The 19,602-nt window shown below is 46.9% G+C and overlaps 1 protein-coding gene across 5 annotated transcripts; it reads left to right on the top strand.

The window, feature by feature from the left end:
* Positions 1-4,076: 4,076 nt before the first annotated feature.
* ZFYVE27 (zinc finger FYVE-type containing 27) lies at positions 4,077-16,872 on the top strand. 5 transcript variants are annotated; one of them, XM_081191421.1, is made up of 13 exons: positions 4,077-4,170; positions 5,351-5,554; positions 6,092-6,162; positions 6,634-6,820; positions 9,188-9,283; positions 10,571-10,683; positions 11,777-11,919; positions 13,234-13,305; positions 13,613-13,633; positions 13,943-14,090; positions 15,088-15,134; positions 15,319-15,400; positions 15,958-16,872. In XM_081191421.1, the coding sequence occupies exons 2-13, from the start codon at positions 5,352-5,354 to the stop codon at positions 16,020-16,022; spliced, it is 1,248 nt and encodes a 415-aa protein (XP_081047547.1). In that variant the 5' UTR covers positions 4,077-4,170; position 5,351; the 3' UTR covers positions 16,023-16,872. The 5 variants fall into 5 exon arrangements, with proteins under 5 accessions (XP_081047547.1, XP_081047545.1, XP_081047548.1 ...); XM_081191419.1 differs by having other exon boundaries at positions 4,102-4,256; XM_081191420.1 differs by lacking the exon at positions 4,077-4,170 and adding an exon at positions 4,287-4,663.
* Positions 16,873-19,602: the final 2,730 nt, after the last annotated feature.

Here is a 19,602-nt window from a genome sequence, read left to right as displayed (position 1 = left end):
ATACTCAAGAGGTCATTGCATCCCTTTTGGGGGTAGATAGAGGGAAACACTGAGAGGTGAAGGGGTATAAGGCAGGAAAGGTGTTGGCTGTTTATTGGATCAATTTTTGGAGCGGTGTCTACAATTGTTTTTGGAAGAAGAAGAAGAGTTTGGATTTGATATCCCGCCTTTCACTCCCCTTCAGGAGTCTCAAAGCGGCTAACATTCTCCTTTCCCTTCCTCCCCCACAACAAACACTCTGTGGGGTGAGTGGGGCTGAGAGACTTCAAAGAAGTGTGACTAACCCAAGGTTATCCAGCAGCTGCATGTGGAGGAGCGGAGACGCGAACCCGGTTCCCCAGATTATGAGACTACCGCTCTTAACCACTACACTACACTAGTGTAGTGAGCCTTAGAGATGCTTTAGAGAGCCTTAGAGATCAGGTTTCTGGAGTCAAAGTCATTCTCTGAATAAAATTCTGTGAACACTGGAACAAGAGGTTGCAGTCAGGGTAACAGCCTTATTAAAGAAATCACTCAATTGTCAGCCACCAAGGTTGTATCCACAATCCTCTATACTCCCAGTAGCAAAGCAGAAAACAAAACAGTAACACAAAGAGTAACACAAAACAGAAACCAAAGGTAGCACAGCAACAGCAATTCATCAATCACAGCATTGTGCACCAATGCCTCACATTACTCACACATGGAAGGCACCAATCAACACATGACAATGGTAGAACAATTTCATGGCATTGCCCTAATCATTGTACACTCCCACTACTTATACAACACCTTAGTCGTCCACTAGGTCGCTGCTACGTCATCAGGTACTGTGGCACAATTAAGAGGAGTGTAGAGTCAAATACATACAGCCACAAGCTTTAGACTCCCCCCCCCCCCCGAGAGCAGTTTGCATCCTACTCACAGTACTGTCTTTTGCTAGGCAAACAGACAGGCCCAGACATGGAAAGGCTGACATTCCGATCCCAACAGTCAGCCAGTTCCCTGGTCAATTCAGTAGGAAGCATGCATTGAGAACCCACAGGCGCCCCAGGAAAAGGGATTTCAGTCTCACAGACAGCAAATTGCTCCCACCTAGAGAATCATCAGAACACTCTGGATAGCATAGTTGGAGGAGGAGAAGCATGGTGCTTTGTTTGGGAACCATAGCGCGACTCCCAAACAACATGGGTTTCTCATGTGTAAGTTCAAATCCAGGACGAAGTATCTCAACTTTTAAGTGCCAACTTTTAAATGCCTGCTGATTTTTTTTATTCTCCCAGGCCTATGCAGGCAATTAATAATACACCTTTCAACAAAGGTTAACTTTTGTCTCTTGTTAACTTGTTAAAATGGTTTTTATTGTTTAGTTTTACGTTTTATTGCATCTTCTAAGATAGTGCATGCCACCCCTGGTATTATATGTAACATTAGTACAAATAACCACAATGAGTTTATTTCTTTCATTTAAAAAATTGCTACCCAATTGATCAGGGGCACATTTTAACTGATTACTGCATTTTTATAAGTTAAGCTAACTAATCTAACAAACCTGGCAGCATTAGTGTGATGCTCTTCTGATGGTAAACACACCCACTGGTACTGAAAACTGGCTATGTTACAAGGTAAGCTGGCAATCCAATCCCTGATTCTGGCACCCATTATACACCAAGCTTGTTCTTCCAAGAGCTGCCACCTACCTACCTACCTACCTACCTACCTACCTACCTATGGGAAGTGCCAACTGTCTAAATCCCAGATCCAACTCCTTTTCCAAGCACTTCAAAACTTGTGACTGTGCTGATCAGTTCCTGTTGCTAGACAGCAAGAACATTTTCCACACAAAGCAACAAGTTTGCTTCAGATCAATAACATTCCTTAGCCACACAGCACTTTAGTTCAACTGTGACAAAACATATACTGCAAATGTAAAGTGCTTAGAACCAGTTCCCTCAAAGAACAGGAGTTCCTAGGTTCTACACAAAAAAGTGAAACGAGCTTTAAATTTGTGGTGCAGGCATATTTTGCTTCTCTTCCAGTTGCAGAAGGAAGCTTGAGAAGCCCCACCCCAAACCACTAGAAATCCTTCTGAGATTTCACCAGACTTGTTTTCAAGCCTACTTTGTGAATTTCAAGTCTGAAACGTCCTTTTTACAATGGCCATTGTGCTCCTCAAGATGCTAAATTCTACAGCCAAAGCCTCTTCTGTACTTGTGCAATGTAATCATGCAGTAACACATGCTCATAAATGTCTGCCTCTAGTTTAATAGTAGAGCCATGCTGGATAAATGCACACAGTGAATACAAAACCGAAAAGCACTGTGGGGAGAAAGCAGTAGCAGACTGGCATTAGTGTGTGAGTGTGTGTGTGAGAGAGGGCGCATTGTAAAGAAATAACTTGAGGGAGGCAGTGTATTCTTAGGTAGTTTCAGATGCTCTCAGCTCAAAGTTGTACAGTGGTACCTCAGGTTACATATGCTTCAGGTTACATACGCTTCAGGTTACAGACTCTGCTAGCCCAGAAATAGTGCTTCAGGTTAAGAACTTTGCTTCAGGATGAGAACAGAAATCGTGCTCTGGCGGTGCAGCAGCAGCGGGAGGCATCATTAGCTAAAGTGGAGCTTCAGGTTAAGAACAGTTTCAGGTTAAGTATGGACCTCCGGAACTAATTAAGTACTTAACCTGGGGTACCACTGTACATAGGTTATTTTTGCAGAAGCAGAATCCCACTGAGGTGTGAGCAGCTGCCTATTCCTATTGTTGTCATCTTAGCAGAGATTAGTTATCGGATCTGGACAGCCACCTTGTGGGTTTTGAGTGAAATTGCAGTTGAGAATGAACATTAATTTGAGTTCCTTTTGTCCCCGTTTTGCACCTAAAGCCTAATGTATGAATGGGACCATTATATGCAACTTTATAGAATTTGTGTACATATGCAATTAGAAGGTAAAGAGTAATAAGCAGCCTGAAGAATTTGCCTGAATGAAATTTCACACGACTCCAGAAATATGTTGCATTAGTTTTTATTCAAGGTAGACCACTTATTTCACTTGACAAAAAAGAATGGATGGGATGTATTGTCAAAGTATTTTAGCAGCAGCTTTATGCAGAGAATTAATCAGGTTTCTTTTTGGTGTATGGTACTGTCTCCTGCAGGTCCTTGATAGCTGGCTTGAGGCTACCCAATTTTACAAGTGTTTAATCCATTCCCATTCTTTTGGTGGTGCAGATCATTGCTTTTAGATTCATACTTGAATTTGCAGTTCCTCCCTCCTTGAATCTCCCCTTGGACCATGAGCATAGCTGGGGCGGAACAGCCGCCCCCCTAAATCAAATAAATCAATAAAAAAACTGAGGTTCTGCCTCACCTAACATAAAGCCTTCCCTCCCTAACATAAATCCTGGCTATGGCCATGTATTGGACCACTGAAGCCTGCTTTGTGCCCCACAAGTCTGATCACAAAAATCACACCGTGTCACTGCACCATTTCCCAGGAGCATGTACAAAGCCATGCCATAGGCTCTCTGGGATACCATAACCTTCAGTGAATATTATGAGCTACTGAAGCTCTTTTGAGACTTCAGGGCTGGTTAGTGCTAGTTTCTGGACTTCAGCGAGTTCCTCTGGGAAGATTCAGGTCAGCCCAAGACATTTTGCTGTCTGAGGTGGAACAGCAGTTGATCCCCACACCCAAGTCAAAGTGCATAGCATCCAAGGCATGTCAAATTACAGAAAGGCCGTAGCTCAGCGATAGAGCATCTGCTTTGCATGCAAAAAGTCCCAGGTTCAATCCCTGGCATCTCAAGGTGGGGCTGGGAAAAGCTCCCTGACTCAAATCCTAGAAAGCCACTGCCAGTCAGTGTGGGCAGAACGACTGGCGGAAAAAGCGGTTCAGAGACGAGGAAGGGACGAATCACAGAGCCTATAAAAAGCGGCCCGCGGCGAATAAGAAGTACGAATGCTCCCATAGGCTGGCGGCGGGAGGCTCTTGTCCAATAGGAGCTGCAGCTTTTCCAGCAGAGGACGCGCGCGGCGGCCGCTTCCCGCGCTTCTGATTGGCCGGCTGCCTCAGGTGGGCGGATTAGGCCTCCGCTTCCCTGAAGCGTGCGCTGCGCAGCGGAGCTGAGGCACAGCCGGGTCCTTCTGCCCAGGAAGTGTCGGCGGCCGAGGCGGTGTTGGCCAGACGGGTGAGGTCGAGGTTGGACGTGGAAGGGGAGGCTCCGCCCTTTCGCCCTATTTGGGGCCGTAGGGCTTGTGGGCCGCTTGTGTAGAGGTAGGTGGGACGAGCCGGCGGCGCCTCCTCCTCCTCCGGCGGAGCTCTGTGGCTGCCCCGCAAGCTGAGCGGTGGTTCCGCCGGAGCCTCCGGGGTGCAGCTCGTCAAGGGCTGAATTCTCGTTTTTCTTTTCTTTTCCGGGAAGGGGCTGCTGTGCCGCGATGTGCGGAAGTGCAGCAGATGAAGCTTACCCGGCGCTGGGAGGATCTGATAGAGAGCGCTTCACCTGCTGGATTTCTGCCTGCCATGGCGCAGGAGCCCTTCGGGGGAAGAGAGAAGAGGCTGGTTATTTTAACCTCCTTGTCTGGAGGAAGACATTTTGCCTGCCTCCCAAGTACTGAGCTAGCAGGCAGGAGCATCCCATGCTGTCCTGTTTTGCCCCTTTTGATTCACCCGGAGTGACCCAGGTAGTGACATTGCCAATATCAAATAAGTTGCAGAATATGATCTGGTCATTCCTCTCTCCACCTGAACGTGCTCCTCTCGTGTCGCAGATGCACCCCACATTCTTGGATGCTGTATTTTGAGTATCACTTAATGTGGGCTGCTTGTCCCTTGTCACCCTGGACCTATCCTGCTAGATTAGCTAAAGAGGATTACAAGAATGGATTCTCTCTGTGCCTTTGATGCATGTTTATGGATATATATTTTAATATGTGCTTGCAATTGTGGGTGTATAAAATAAATTATTAGGCCAGATTAATTAGCACAGACTGTCTGCATGCCTTTTGGTATATATGGCATAGGGTTACAGGGGATGTTTCCCCACCCTGACTCCCAGGTGGCTGCAGTTGTTGTTGTTTGCAAAAGGAGGAGATGCTTTTGAGGAGCTTTCCCATGGGACAATTTGTGTGTTGACTCTCCCTTTCATGCAGGTTCTGGGGCCTGAATGGGGCAAAAGTGACACCTGTTGTAGGTATCTGTTTCTCGTGACTTGCCCAGTCATAGTGAATGCAGTTCCTTTGCATGGGGGGATGTGGGCACTGCCCTTCCCAAAGGTCATCTCTGTTGTTTCCTTCACACTAGGGGTGGGGAAGAGTTGACTATTTTTATTGTTCATTTTTTGGTATTCCTCTCGACTTTCACATCTACAGTATGCAGGTTCCAGAGCGTGAGAGTGGAGCGACCACAGGGAATGGACTGGACAGCCCCACGGCTTCCGATTCCCAACCAGTTTCTCCTTTGCCACCCAAGCCCCCTTCCTTGGATCTCTTCAATCTAGTAGTATCCTACAAGCGACTGGAGCTGTACTTGGAACCACTGCAGGATATTGCGGAAGCGGTGTGGTTCCTCCTCAGGTTGGTGCCCAACTACTTAGTTGCACCTTGTGGGTGATGGTTGTGGTGGAGCTAGAGAAATTTTTGTTGTTGTCTCCTGTCATGTTGGAGGGCAGAAAAGCACAGGCTCTTTGGGAGTCTCACTTTTGCAAGTGGGAGAAAAAAGAGAGAAGACGAAGAGTCCTGGCCAAATACTTAATTCCACTTGTTCTAAGAGACACCAAGCATTCAGCATGGGAAACGCTGTGTGCAGTTGGGCTTAAACAAGATATGCTGCTGCATTTGTGACTTGGCTAGTGTCTGTGGCTGATTACAACATTCCCCCATTTTAAAAAATACCCTACCCTTTACCTTGCTTTTGTCCTCATTCAATCTAATTTGATTTCTTATTTATATACCGTTTTTCTGTGCTCAAGGCAAGTTAATGTACTCCATGACCCGAGACTTAAACTTAGGCTTGCCCTTTCCATCTCCACCATTCTCATGTTCATACCTCATTTGTACAGCTAAATATCCTTTTGGCGTGGCAATAAATGCTTGATCATGTATGTTTCACAGCTGGCAGATGCCTCTCTGCTCCCTCCTTACTTGCCTGGGCCTCAACTTTCTGCTGCTGACTCTTAGTGAAGGTGAGAAATGTTGGACCTTTGTGCTGGGGACCCAATAGGCTTCCTTTCAGGTATGATGTGAGCCTTGGGGGATTGATCCTGTGGGAAATGGAATGTGTTATTGGGGGCAGATTATGAGGGCTAGCAGTACCAACTGTGAGAGGTAGTAAGGAAATGGAGTGACTGGCAGGCAGATGGGCCTCCTTTCAGGTGGTTTATGGGGTAGTACATAGGAAGCTGCCTTATATCAAGTCAGACCATTGGTATGTCAAGCTCGTTGTTGAAAGTGACTGGCAGCAATTTTCCAGGTGTTGAGAAAGAAGACATTCCCCGTCCTACCTGGAGATACCAGGGATTGAAACTGGGAACTTCTCTGTTCAAAGCAAACGCTCTACCACTGAGCTATAGGTGATAGTGGTACAGGTGTGTTGTGACTGGCCAAACAGTGGGGTGGTAAAATGATCTCTGCATCTATTCCACCTTTCATTGCAGCTGCATGGTATGGGCTTTGCGTCCTACTGGTCTCAGTGCCAGCCTTGCTGGGCTACCTGCAGGAGACATGCCGCATCCGTCTGAGTGAAGAAGAGCTGGCACGTCGTAGGTACCACAGTGTGCGGCGTGAAGATGTGAGGAAAGTTCAGCTTGCACGACATGAGGCTGTGGCTGAAGTGAAGGGCTTGTAAGTGCTCTTAGGGAAGGATGGAGAAAATGTGTTGACCCGTAGGTGGATCCCTTTGAAGTATGTGATTGGAGGGATGCTGCTTGGGTTTCTTGTTCACACTACACATTATTTTCTTGATGGTGAATATTGCAGTTGTTCTGAATCCACTGGGCTTAATAGTCAACCCGTTGCAAGATCGAGATTTCTACCTCTTCATTGTGTTTTTCTCTTGATTTTTGTAGCCATTTTTCTGTATTTTGTGGAGATATTTCCATTGTAGATAAGTAATGTGCAATTGTTACCCTGAATAGTGGGAGCAATTTAGCCTGCAGAACTCATTTAGTGACCCTTCTGTGTCACAATTTGTGTGGTATTCCACCATTCCCCTTCTTTTGTCTTCTATGATTTCAGCCTCTTCACTTACAATGACTTTTTCATCTATTTTTTACCAGCTGATTTTTCCTTTTGAGTTTTTATTTCTCCCAATCCATTTGTGTGTGTGTGTTGTTTTTTTTACACAAGGATATTTCAGGTGCACAACTACATAGCTCTGAAGCTGTGCCCAGTAGGGCATAATAATCCATTTCTTCTTCTGCTTCTTCTTCAACCATGCACTTGTGCAGCTGAAGAGCTGTGCACAACTGCACAGAGTTCATCTTTTAATGTTTAAGTAAACAGCTGCACAGGCACTAGCACAGGCCAGTGTGTGTCATGGAGGCTTTTTTGGGGGGTGGGCAGACAGTGTCTTCCCAAATGGACCCTATCACAGATTCCGCCCACAGCATTCTAACAAATGCATTACACAGTTGGCCAGCAACATAGGCATTTGTGTCAAATCTTAGTGGTTGAGGGGGAAGGTTGGGACTATATTTAAGGATAGTCCATATGATATTGCAGGTGCTACCCATTTCATCATTGCTGTCGGGCAAGAATTGTGTCATGACTGTGGGAAATATAATTGCACAGTAACGTTGTGCGTGTGGAAGATAATGGTGACCCCACTTTTAAGAAACTCTGGGAGAGCAGTGCTGACTCCTCCTCTAGATTAGCTACCTTCCAAGGTGCCTTACTGCACTACTGCCGTTCACCCTTTGGGGGCATTGCACACCCTTGCTAGTTGGGACTGTGGCTCCAGGAGAAAGAGTTACTAAGCATTTACATGACTCTCCTGCCCATGCCGCAAAATATGCATCCTGCTTCCAGGACAGTGGATCGATTTCAATCACCAGGCAAGAAGCCTCATTTTTAAATCATTGATTTTAATCAACTTTTCCATTTGTACAGTTATTTTCCCCAAGAAATGGGTGTTTTTGCTGCTCGATAGAGCTATTAAAACATATTGATTCACAACTAAATGCAACCGTTACTTCAGATTTACTACATTTATTACCTACTTATGAGGAAGACACACTACTGGTGCATCCTTTTGTTTAAGAAATAATGGATTTTGATTACTATAATTTTTTTAAAATAGGTTTTTTTATTAACATATTGTTTTACTTCAGCGTGTCTCTTCAGACAAGGATTTGCAAGTCAAATTTTAGAAGACATTAGAATTTTCCTATGCCAGGGACTGACGGTTAACTACTCTGATCGATGTTTTATCAGGACATAACACTTTATCAGAGTGCTGTGAATTCAGAAAGCGGCTCATTTTTTGAGACCTGCAACTTAGATAGGGAGAAGCAGCTGGAATCCAAGGGCAAGTTCTCCTTTTCCCCACCCAAAGCTGACCATGCCAGTAGGCACTTCGTCAGCATTTTGCACAAGGCATTGGAGCCTGATGGCCAACCCACCCATCATATGACTCGCTGAGTTGTAGCCAGTGAACTCAAATCTCTTTCTTTATGGGAGTCTGCATTCTTTCATCTAAAAGTTAAGAGCATGTTACTACATGCCCCTTTAGTATATAGGGTCCAGGCAAGCCGTGGTTAGGATTGCACTGTTAGTTTTGCGGCAACTCTGAAGTTAGTTGTCATTATTCAGATTTGAAGCTATAGGAAAGAGATGCCCAAGATTGCCTCAGCAGTGGATTTGAACCCAGTGTCTCCTATACTCCACATACAAGAGTGTTGGACTCCAAATCATGCTGGTTTTTATCCCTCTTGCTAAACTTACACAGGTGCTTACTGTATCCAGCTTGCCTGCCTGGAACTAGCTGGCATAGGAGGTTCATCCTATGCAGGGCTCATCCTAATTATGCCCTGTGTGGATGAGGGAATCTTCTTTTGCACTCCAACCCTTCTCTTGAACTGAATGAGGGGCTGGGGATCACTTTTCTCCATTTGTGAAGCAGCTTGGGCATAGGTTGCTGCAGCGGCTGTGGGGTTGTGAGCAGAGGGGCCTGAGGAACATGTTTAATTCTGCTGTGATCTCCTTTTCCAGCTTAATCCAATTAGAGGCCCTCTTGAGCCGACTGTGTGGCAGATGTGAGGCTGTCTATCGCATCATCTACTGGGAGAACCCTTCTCTTTCTTCACAGTGAGTGTTGCCTTAGGAATACTTCATGGGAGCTAGGTGTCACGGGCAGGTTGGATGCAGAGGAATAGTGGGAGGAACCAGCTGGGGAACCTGCAAGGGAAGGAGGCTCAGAGCCCTGGGATTGGTGGTAGGATGATGATGATGAGTGGTCAGAGGGAGGAGGAGGTGTTGGAAGCTGAACAGGTAACAGGGCTTAGTGAGCTGGGAGAATCTGTGACAGACAGACATCCAGAATCAGGGGCAGAAGCTGAAGCAGGAGAGGAGGGAAGCCAAGAGGCAGAGAGAGTCTGGCTGGGGAAGGTGGCAGGGTGTCTCACTCTCCTGCTGCGACAAGCTCCCCTCCCCCCTGGTTTCCCAGAAAGAGGTATGAAAAGGGTGGAGGAGAAGTTAGTTTTGTGCTGGTGCAGTCTCAGATTGCTTGGGGAAAACCCTGGGGAGGAGGGAACTAAGGCAGTTGTGAGCAGATGGGGACCTTAAGTCTTAGCAACTGCTTCATGGAGGCAAGACCTGATGATGAGTTGCATTGCTCATTAGGCAGATCCTGCTTTTGCTAATAAAGAGTTAACTCCAACTTGTTTGGTGTTATTTGCTGCCAGCTTGCTCCTGTCACTGGAACATTGCTGCCTTGCAGCTTTGGGGGGTTTGCAGGCTTGTTTACTGAGCCACTTTACAGGGATCCGGGGTCCCTGCCTTCCACCTCATATTGGGCAGGTGTCCATGCCCATATATATCGTGGCTGGTGTTCATGGGGAAGCTATCTGGCTGCATCTGGCTGAACAGGTTTGTCCAGATTGAGGGGAGGTTATTTGCTTGAAAGGTATGCAAAGGGTGGTGATGTCGTCGTCATCATCATCATCTTATTTGTATGCCGCCTTTCCACAGTTAAAACAATGCTCAAGGCGGCTTACAGTATGAAAAGATTTACATATTACAAACATAGCAAAGGAGTAATAAAAATAAACAAAACACATCAATAACTACATAACCATAACTACATAATCCACATAAAAATAAAGATACAAAGAATTCATATCAATAACAGTAAAAACTCAAGACAAAACTTCCATAAAAATACCCCAGTCCTTTCTGGGCAGCAGCAGCAGCTCTTATGAAGCCTGTTAGGCCCGCCCTAGGACAGGTGGAGAGAGGCAGGCTCCCAGCAGATGCTCTCTGTTCCATATCCAAGAGTGAAGGGGGGCTGGACAGGCTTGATGTGCTCTCAAGGCACCTGGCTGTCATCCTGATGCCCAGGTGTGTCATGCCCCTTCTGCTCCTTTTTTTGCCCAGGTTTTATGGGATGCTGATGGCTTCCGTTTGTGCTCTCTACCTGCTGCCCTTATGTTGGGTCTTTGTGCTGCTCAATAATGCCCTTTTCTTGGGTAACGTGGCATTTTATCAAGGTAAGAGATTGCTCTTCTCTCCTGTACCATTCTGTTCCATGGGAACCTTGGGGAAGTAAGCTGCAGCAGCTGACTGGAGACAGGGTGCCCAGGGTCAGGGCTTTCTTTGCTGTAGATCTGTGTGAGGCAGAGATCTGTGTTGTACCCACCCCTGTTGCTACCCTATCTTATTCCAAATTAGGGCAACAGTGTGTAGCTGCTAGCAAATTTTGATGAGAGAGGAAAAAATGCATCTCTTCTGTGCTGCCCCAGTCCCATAAACAAGCTCTTTAGCATTCAAGAGACCTGAGTAGTCACTCTGTTCCTTGGGCACAGCTTAGTAGTGGAAGCTTTTTCAATTTAGAGGTGTCCCAGTGGGGAAACAGATCTTGGGATGCTAATGATAAACTGCCTTTTGCAGAAAACGGGGGGTTATCACAAGGGAGACAGTCCTTTGCTGGAAAACAGTTTTGGAGTGTGTTGTGAACATTTGCCCTCTGAATGCATCTCATTCTGGAATTTTGTTTGTGTGGGATGGTGGCAGGGAAGAGTGAAAACAGGCACGAACCTATTCAGAGCACAGCTCTTTTCACAGTGCCCACTCAGAGTGAAGGCACTGCTTCCTGGCCTCACTTTGAATGGGTTTTGTGAGGATGCTGGAGGAGTGGCCAGGGGGCTGTGAATATCAGCAAACAGTTGCAACCCACCCCCAAACAACACAAATCTGGGTGGGGAGATTGGGGGATGTCAGGGAACACTCCAGTCTCCTGAGTTTTGTGCTGAAAATCTGCGGTGGAGAATATTTACTGGGGTGGTAGACAGCCTTTTCCCCTGTCTACTGAGGAGCTATGGGGTTATGGACAGTTCTGTCTGGGAGTGAGATTAGTGCTAGAGAACCATGGGGTATTCAGGTAGGCATACTAGTGTTTTAAATACTATTAGCTACATTGGACATTGGTCGCTGGTGTGCCAGTACTTCTTGGGTGTTTGGGTTGGAGATAGGCTTGAATGCCATGCTGTTCTTCCAGTGCTGAAAGCCTGTGCTGTTTACTGCAAGGTTTTCCTGAGCTTCTAATGGATGTCCAATCATTACCCTTTTCCTCTTCCTCCCTAGTGTTGCTGGAGCTGAAGTCTGCTGTAGAGCAGCGTTTGGGCCTCAAGCCTCTTGCTAGGACTCCAGAGCCAGTGGAGCTGGATGCTGGAGAAGTTGGGTCTGGATCCCTGCCGGACCGGACACCTACGCCCACTAGTACCGAGGTAAGGCATGGTAGAAGAATAGACGGGTCTGTGTTGCCCACTTCCAACTGGAATGAGAATTGATATGCTCATCCAAAGTGCCCAGAGAGTGTTGTTTTATCTTTTGGAAATGCCTGAGGTCATAGTTCATCCTGACCTGCATAACAGTCTTATTAGCTGGTGGCTTCATAGTTGATTCCAGATCTACAGTCCTAGGAAATGTGTCCCAGGCCGGAGCACAGAAGACAAACTTCCATCTTGCTTCTGCTGGTTGTGGTTCCATGTATCTCGCCGCCACACCTCCCAGTCTTCTGTAGCATATGGAATGATGGAAACTGCGGTCCTCCATATGTTGTTGGACTCCGATCCCCCACCAACTTCAGCTGGCCTGGTCAGTGATGTTGTCCAACAACACTTGGAGGACCACAAGCAATAGTGTGTAAAGTAAGGTCCCGATGGGAGTGGCAGAGAAATTTTGAAAGGGGTAATGCTATGCATCATGGATGAAAACCTCCCAGACCCTGTTCCCAGTCTTGGCCCTGGAGAAGTAGGGCCTCAATTTTGCCTACACAGGCACGTCTCTTTAGGGCAGCTGCCATCCTTGTTCTGTTCCCTTCTTGCTACTTTTCAGAGTTCCCAAACTTTTTAGTCGCAGCTGGTTATGGGGAGGTGCACCTGTAACCTACTGTTGAAATGTGGCGCCTCAAAAATTGTACCTGGCTTAATTTTCTCCAGTTTGGTGCTTAAAAGTATAGTAATGTTTCCAGCTTGTCCCTGTCTCTTTTTTTAAACAACTTAGCGAGTTTACATGAAAATGTAAAAGGGCGATGTCCTTCTCTCCCTTCACACAGCTCTTCAGGCAGTCTTCACTGCTTGTCCCTGTGTTTCCCCTTTGTGCTGCCCATTAAGGCATTTCAGGATCTGCATACCAGCATTGTTTGGGGTCTTGTGTATTACAGACTGCCATGGTAATAAATAACTATGTCTAGTCAGGAGGGGAAATGCATCCTCATAGCTTCCATGTTACTCTTGCATTGGGGTAGCTGGGATGGAATGGGGCCATCTGTGTAGCACCCCTCTTGGATTCATTTACCACTGTTACAAGGACTGGTGGGCCTTGCTTCCTTTGTCTTGTAACATCAGAACAGCCTCCTGGATCAGGCCAATGGCCCATCTAGTCCGGCATCCTGTTCTCACAGTGGCCAACCAGAGGACTGTGGGAAGTCAGCAAGCAGGATTTGAGCAGAAGAGCACTTGACCCTCCTGTGGTTTCCAGCAACTTTCATTCAAAAGCATTGCTGCCTCCAGCTGTAACGTCGTTTGCTTCCCCCATAGGATCTGACCCCTGGCAGTGTGGAGGAAGCAGAGGAGGCAGAGCCTGATGATGAGTTCAAGGATGCTATTGAGGTATGTGCCCTGAGAGAGCCTCCTAGGGCTTGGGCTGATCTGTGCTGTGGTGGAGTCAGGTGATGCTGCTAGGCCAGCAAGTTTAAGGGAACACCCTTCATCCTGTCACTTAAGGGCCATGAGTGGCAGCACATCAGAGTCCATGTCTGTGATGCAGTGAACATGTTGGTATGGGGAAGAGAGAGAAATAGGGGACTTGGGACAGTGTGCTTTTCTGGAAATGGGTACACCATAAAAGGTGAAGGCTAGCTTGGGCTGGGCTCTTCTGGACACCATCTCTTGTCTTTTCTCTTTGCTGCGGGAGCAGGAGACCCAGCTGCTAGTAATGGTGAGTGTGGGAGCTGGGCCACCCTGCCTTTGAGCCAAAACTCACTTCAGTTGCTCATGCAGACTTGATGTCTTTGCTGTGTTCTTTGCCCTGATTGTGCCCACCTTCCCAAGCTGGAAAACCTGGCTGCAACCCTTCCACCAGCTTGGCATTTTGTGTGTTGCCCACGGTTAGCCCAGCCTTTCCTTGTCTTCAGCGCTTTGTCAGTGGGCGGTGCCCCCCCCCCTGTGCGCCCTTGTCCTCCTGCCCCAGAGTAGGCACAGTGTGAACCAGCCGCTCCTTGACAAGCTTCCCTCTCCACCTTCCCAGGAGGATGACGACGTCTCCCACTGCTCAGCAGAATTCGACATGGGCCTTCCTGACAACCCCTTCATCATGAGCAAGAATGAGGTGATTCGCAGCAGGGTGTCGCGGCTGACGGAGCGGCTGCGGAAGCGCTACCCAACCAACAATCTCGGTACAGGATTTGGGAGGGTGTGTGGAATTGGCAAGAGTGGATGGTGCCGTGGGACATGTCGTCTTGTTGGGACTGAAGCGGGAACTGTGTAGATGAGCTTTCCTCAACCTGGTGAGGAACCCTGGTGCCCTTCAGATGCTTTAGCCTTCAGCTCCAGTCAGCGTGGTCTTGTTGGTTTGGGCTAATGGGGCTGTAGTCCAAAACATCGGGGGTGGGGGGCACCAGGTTGTGGAAGGGGGGTGGCAGAATGGGAAGACTCTGGCCCAGTTGCTGCCACAGAGGAGGCCTGCCTGATGTTAGATGCCAGAAACATGCCATTGTTCTTGGTGCTTTTAAAATATGTGTGCTGAGCTCGCTTCTGATTGTGAAATATTGTTGCAGAAGAATCATTTTACAGGCAAGGTGTGGGTGGGGTGGGGTTAAGTACGAACATTTTTACAAAAAGCCCCTTAACTCCCTTTTTTTCATTACCTCTGGAAATTGGACTTGTGAGTTCCTACTTGCCAGTGTAACATGTCATTCTGCCCTGAGAGAGAAGTATGAGCAAGCCTGCTTAGTGGAGCTGAGTGGTTATTTGTACCAGGCCCAAGTCTTTGTTCCTATTCCAAGTCTAGCACTTGATCACTTATGACACACTGGAATCTCATCCTGATGATGCCAAATTCCACATTTATATGGGTTACGGCCATCTCTGCTCTTGGTGCAACTTTGCGGAGTGGAGGATTGGCATCACCTGGGAGGTGCAGTGTGTCGACCCATTTCAAATTTCCTCTGATCAAGGGTCCTGAAGACAGCCCTCAGTGGGATGCCCTATTGGCATGTGGTCCCACCTGGATGAGCCTCGTGGACTGCCTAGTGGGGCAGTCGGTTATGTTGGGGCTTTTAGTAGGAAAGGACTGTGGGCAGACGTTGGGGCAGGGCAATATTTCTATGCAATTTGGTGGAAGAAGAGGCACCAGGTTAGACCATTACATGTTTCTTCTCTGGTTTTCCGCAGGGAACTGTGCAAGCTGTTCAGCCACTTTCTCTGTGTTAAAGAAGAGGGTGAGTCTCTGGCCCAGCATGCCCCCAACTACTCCTTTCCCATTTCCTGCTCCCCTGCCTTGTGGATCTTAAGCCTGACCTCTGGTCAGCAGTGAATGACCTTCTTGAATCCTTGCATTTGAAGGAATGGCTTCCAGGGACCTTGTTCCTTTAGCTGTGTTTGTCTCTCTTTCCTTCCCTCCAGCGGAGCTGCAGCAACTGTGGGAACAGTTTCTGCTCCAGGTGCTGTTCCTTCAAAGTTCCCAAGAGCTACATGGGGGCTACAGGTGAGTGAGGAGTGGGAGAGCGAGAGATGGCCTTTCTGGCAGGCAGCTTGGGAGTTAGCTCCTCTTTCTTTGTGCAAAATAAAAAAGATTCCTTCCAGTAGCACGAGAGTCTTAACGAGAGTCTTAACGAGAGTCGTTAAGAATCGTCAACAGGCTCATCTCAGCTATCTGCCTATCTCCCATTCCCACCACCCTTCTGAGTAACACCCCTCCCCACCTTCTCACTATATAGAAGGATCTGGCAACTTCTGTTTCAGTGTATCTGAAGAAGTGTGCATGCACACGAAAGCTCATACCAAGAACTAACTTAGTTGGTCTTTAAGGTGCTACTGGAAGGAATTTTTTTCTTTGTGCACTTGCTGTTTCCCTTCCGGGGGAATGGCTGGGTGTAATTCTTACTGTTTCTAATTAATGCTACAGTGGGGAGGTAGCAGAGGACAGAGGCTTTCTCTCTCTTGGGGTGTGTGCCTGAGGGCTAATAAAATACTTGTTGGGTTCTGTGGGTGGAAAGCTGCACAGTCCTTGGCCGAGTCTCTGACCAGTGCTTTCTACTGCAGCCCCTGATGCCCAGCGGGAGACCGTCTTTGTCTGCGGGCAGTGCAACCAAGCGCTCGTCAAGTGAGAAGCTAATCTGGAGCCCTGCCCTCTGCGGAATTCGCTCTGCGTCTCACCCCGTATTTGCTGATACTTGCGGGGAGCGAAGCAACAGCACCGTGCACTCCTTCCACTCTTCCCTGTACATCTAATAGGAAAGGGGCTGGTGCAGCCGCCACGTGTGCCCCCTCCCTCTGTGAGCAGCTGGCGAGAGGTCCTGCACTCATGATTAACTGCATAGTAGGAGACTCGTGCACTAGACTACTGTAGGCTCTCCCTCCTTCCTCGACCTTGAAGCAAAAAAGTCCTTTGCCCCCATTTTCCTTAGCAGGAAGCTGGCCTTCCCCACCTCGCAAGGTGGCTCATGGTATCTGGACTGCCAGATGTGTCTGTGTCTTGTGTTTCACTACTGAGCGAGGTGCTGCCTGTTTGGAAGGGGAAGCTGGGTCTTCCTCTGGGTGGCATCTGTAAGTTGGCTCTGCTGTGTAAAGAAGGCAGACGTGTGTGGCCCCAAGGTGGACCTGTTTCCTATCCCTGTGTCAGATACGGACGGCATCTCTTCCCTCCCCACCATTGACTTTGCTCTTTCTAGATAGCTTTTAGCCAAAGCTCTTCAGTCTGGCCCAACCTGGACCTGGCATTCTCCTTCCCTTTGACGCTTTGCTGTGTTGGAGGGAGCAGAAGCTGCTACAGCCAACGGGAGTTCATCACAAAGCCCAGCTGGAGGATTGAGGCAATTGCCATGTGATGTGGATCTTTTCTACAGGAGAGGAGAGGTTTTTTTTGTTTTTCCTGCTCTCTAGCAGACTTACCCACACGCACACATGCATATATAAAAATATATATATGACGAATAAATAGCGTCCTTGGAAAGTGGAGCCAGTGCTCCTAGTGTCTGAAATGGCTTTTGATGTGATGAAGGTGGAATGGGAACAGGGGTCCTAGTTATGCATAAAGCTTGCTGTGGAGCCTTAGGAGTGTATCTGCAAGGTGAAATAATCAAATCCGGGGGTGCTAGATGGAGCAAATTAAACGAGGCACCTGGGGGCAGCAGGGCAGAAGGGAGAATGGAGCAGACCACTCTGTTTTGAGAAATGGAGGCTATAGTCTATTGAGGGATGGAGACCTGTAGAGGAGGCATGGATGTTGACCTAGTTCCCGTACAGTGTGTAAAGATGGACTGATGTTGCAGCCTGGACCACAGTAAGTGGGGAGGTGTACTGGGATTGCATGGCGACTCATTTTCCAGCTCTTTGGGGTGAAGCATTTTTAATTGGGGGTGGGTGGCACGAACACACACAAGATACAAAACCAGACTGGAAATGGATTCAGGCCAAACAAAAGGTACTTTTTGACATGATATAGAATACAGCTCCTGGAATTCATCACTAAGAGATGTGATGGCTGGTAGTTTAAATAGTTTTAAAATTGTGCAGGGAGGCTTCTCAAGTACAGCGGTCTCCCCACATCAGATGTTCACCCTCTGTGTGAGTGATGGGCCTTGGCTCACTTTCTTCCCACTTGCTAGGGGTGGAAGAGAAGTTCAGTTCCATATGTATCTGAAGCCAAATGGTATCAAATCCACACTTTCCAAAACAATTCATGAACTGAAAGACAGCGATCCTTTGAAATTCACACTTAGCCAAATTTTGTGATGCAGTTCTCCAGCCAAGCAATGTTTGCAGAAATGCACATTTTTTTTGTGTGTGTATGTGTGTGAAAAATGAAGTTATTTGTGAAAATAGCATACAAAATTACATTATGTTAGGGGAAATAGCTTGCAAAAATGTGTACGTAAGTCAAAATTGCATACAACAACACATCTATTAGGAGAAGTGTGCACTAAAAGGCTGATGAATTTTCATGAGGATTTTAAAAAATTGCAAATTGCTGCAATGCGAAGAATTGGAAAAAAGAGAAACGGGGAGAATGAAATTGACAGATCCTTCGCTCTGTACTGCTTGCTGGTTGGTTTTATGTGTAAGCAGAGAACCTGTAGGGAACTATGGTGCTTTCAGGTAATCTGTAAAGGGAGGTTAAAACAACCTTCTCTTGCAGATGGTTTTGAATATTGAGTTGTAGTGTAGCCTCTGCTTTCCCCTCAACCATCTTAGCAGGAAAAAGCATGGGCAGACTCCTCAGTGCCATGTCACAGCTTGCTTTTGCTCGAATCTGGGGCTGAAATGTCACTGATGATTTATTTGAATTCTAGTATGAAATAAACCATCCTTGGCAAATGAACACAGTCGCTGCTCTTGGAAATAACCTTAGGGAAAAGGTCAGGTTCTGTCACGGGTACAATGAATGAGGAGAAAGGATTATAGAAAGAAAGAACAAGGCTGCCTTGTTAGCTAAAGTTCACACAATGTTCCCTGTGTTTAGAATCGCATCCTCCTCGGTTCCCTTCTGGTACTTACAGCAAGGCTTGAGATTCTATAGCTTACTCCCAAAGGCCAGATCTCGGCGGCATTTTACACAGGTATAACACGGATTGGGATGAGTTGTTTTATTTTATATTTTGGTACGGCGGCTCCATGTAGAGTCACAAAGTGCAACCACACGGAGAGCTGGTCCTCCATGTTGCCTGGTCATAGCATGTGGCTGCCACCTCCCCGTCATAAGGTTGGAAATGTGCAAGAGGACAAAGCGCCACATGGCAGGATGCTAGCAGCTCGTTTGCTCTTGCACAACTGAGAAGCCACCCTCCTGCAATTGGTGAACTGGGTCTTCAGCCGGTTGGTAAACACTCATGAGCAGGATGATTCCTCAGGAGCAATTAGCCTACCTGGTGCAGTTGCTTCTTACATGTATCTCAAGGCAGCTCACAGACATACAGTAAAAACAGCTGAAATAGTTCTTTAAGCAGTACAAAAAACCAAACTCGGGTCCAAAATATTACATTGTGGAGATGGTACTCCCAATACTCGCTCAATAAACAGTATTTCTTAAAATTTCCTGTATTGTTAGCGCAGTGTGACATTTTAAGCTTCGCTGGATGGTGGTTTTCATACAGAACTGAGCATATGATAAAGAGTGCAGCGGCTGTGGCTCAATATGCAGCTTCCGGTATATTGAGAGATCTTTGCAGACTCTCCTGCTAAGATAATGCAAAAGCTTTTGTTCTATTTATTGCCGTGTGATCGCAGATGTAAGGAAGACCCAAGAACCACTGTGCTGCTGTGGAGGAACTCTTAACAGGGCCTGTATGGACCTGGCAGTGAGGGAAGTGAAGAGGGGAGTTTAGTGCTGCAATGAAATCAGATGCTAAAGTTGCAGGTTTTTTCCTGTAGCTTATTAGTATTTCTGCATCAAAAAGAAGTGTCGTTTCAAATTAAATTATGAAGGATGCTTCTGAAAAAAATTAACATTAATTTGATAAACCCAGTGCCTTTTTAAAAAATCCACAAGTATCCATAAATAATAATGTTGAGATAAAAGGCAAATGAGCGGAATGTATAAGTTGGCTTTTGCAAGCAAATTTGAGACAGAAGACCTTGCTTAGCTTTCTCATTGATTATCTGTTGATTAGGGGAACTGAAAATGGAGTGCTACATTCATGATTAAAGCCTGCCGTTACCAGAATGATAATGGCAGTACTCTAAACACAA

The sequence above is a fragment of the Podarcis bocagei genome, assembly GCF_964188305.1.
Source record: "Podarcis bocagei genome assembly, chromosome: 4".
NCBI classification, from domain to species: domain Eukaryota; kingdom Metazoa; phylum Chordata; class Lepidosauria; order Squamata; family Lacertidae; genus Podarcis; species Podarcis bocagei.
Note: the sequence above shows the minus strand (reverse complement) of the source record. Positions and strands in the feature narration are given on the sequence as shown.

Coding starts and splice junctions, on each gene's coding strand:
- ZFYVE27 (XM_081191421.1), top strand. CDS start 5,352: ATGCAGGTTCCAGAGCGTGAGAGTGGAGCGACCACAGGGAATGGACTG. Junction 10,684..11,776: donor TAACGTGGCATTTTATCAAG/GTAAGAGATTGC, acceptor CTTCCTCCCTAG/TGTTGCTGGAGCTGAAGTCT. Junction 14,091..15,087: donor CTACCCAACCAACAATCTCG/GTACAGGATTTG, acceptor GGTTTTCCGCAG/GGAACTGTGCAAGCTGTTCA.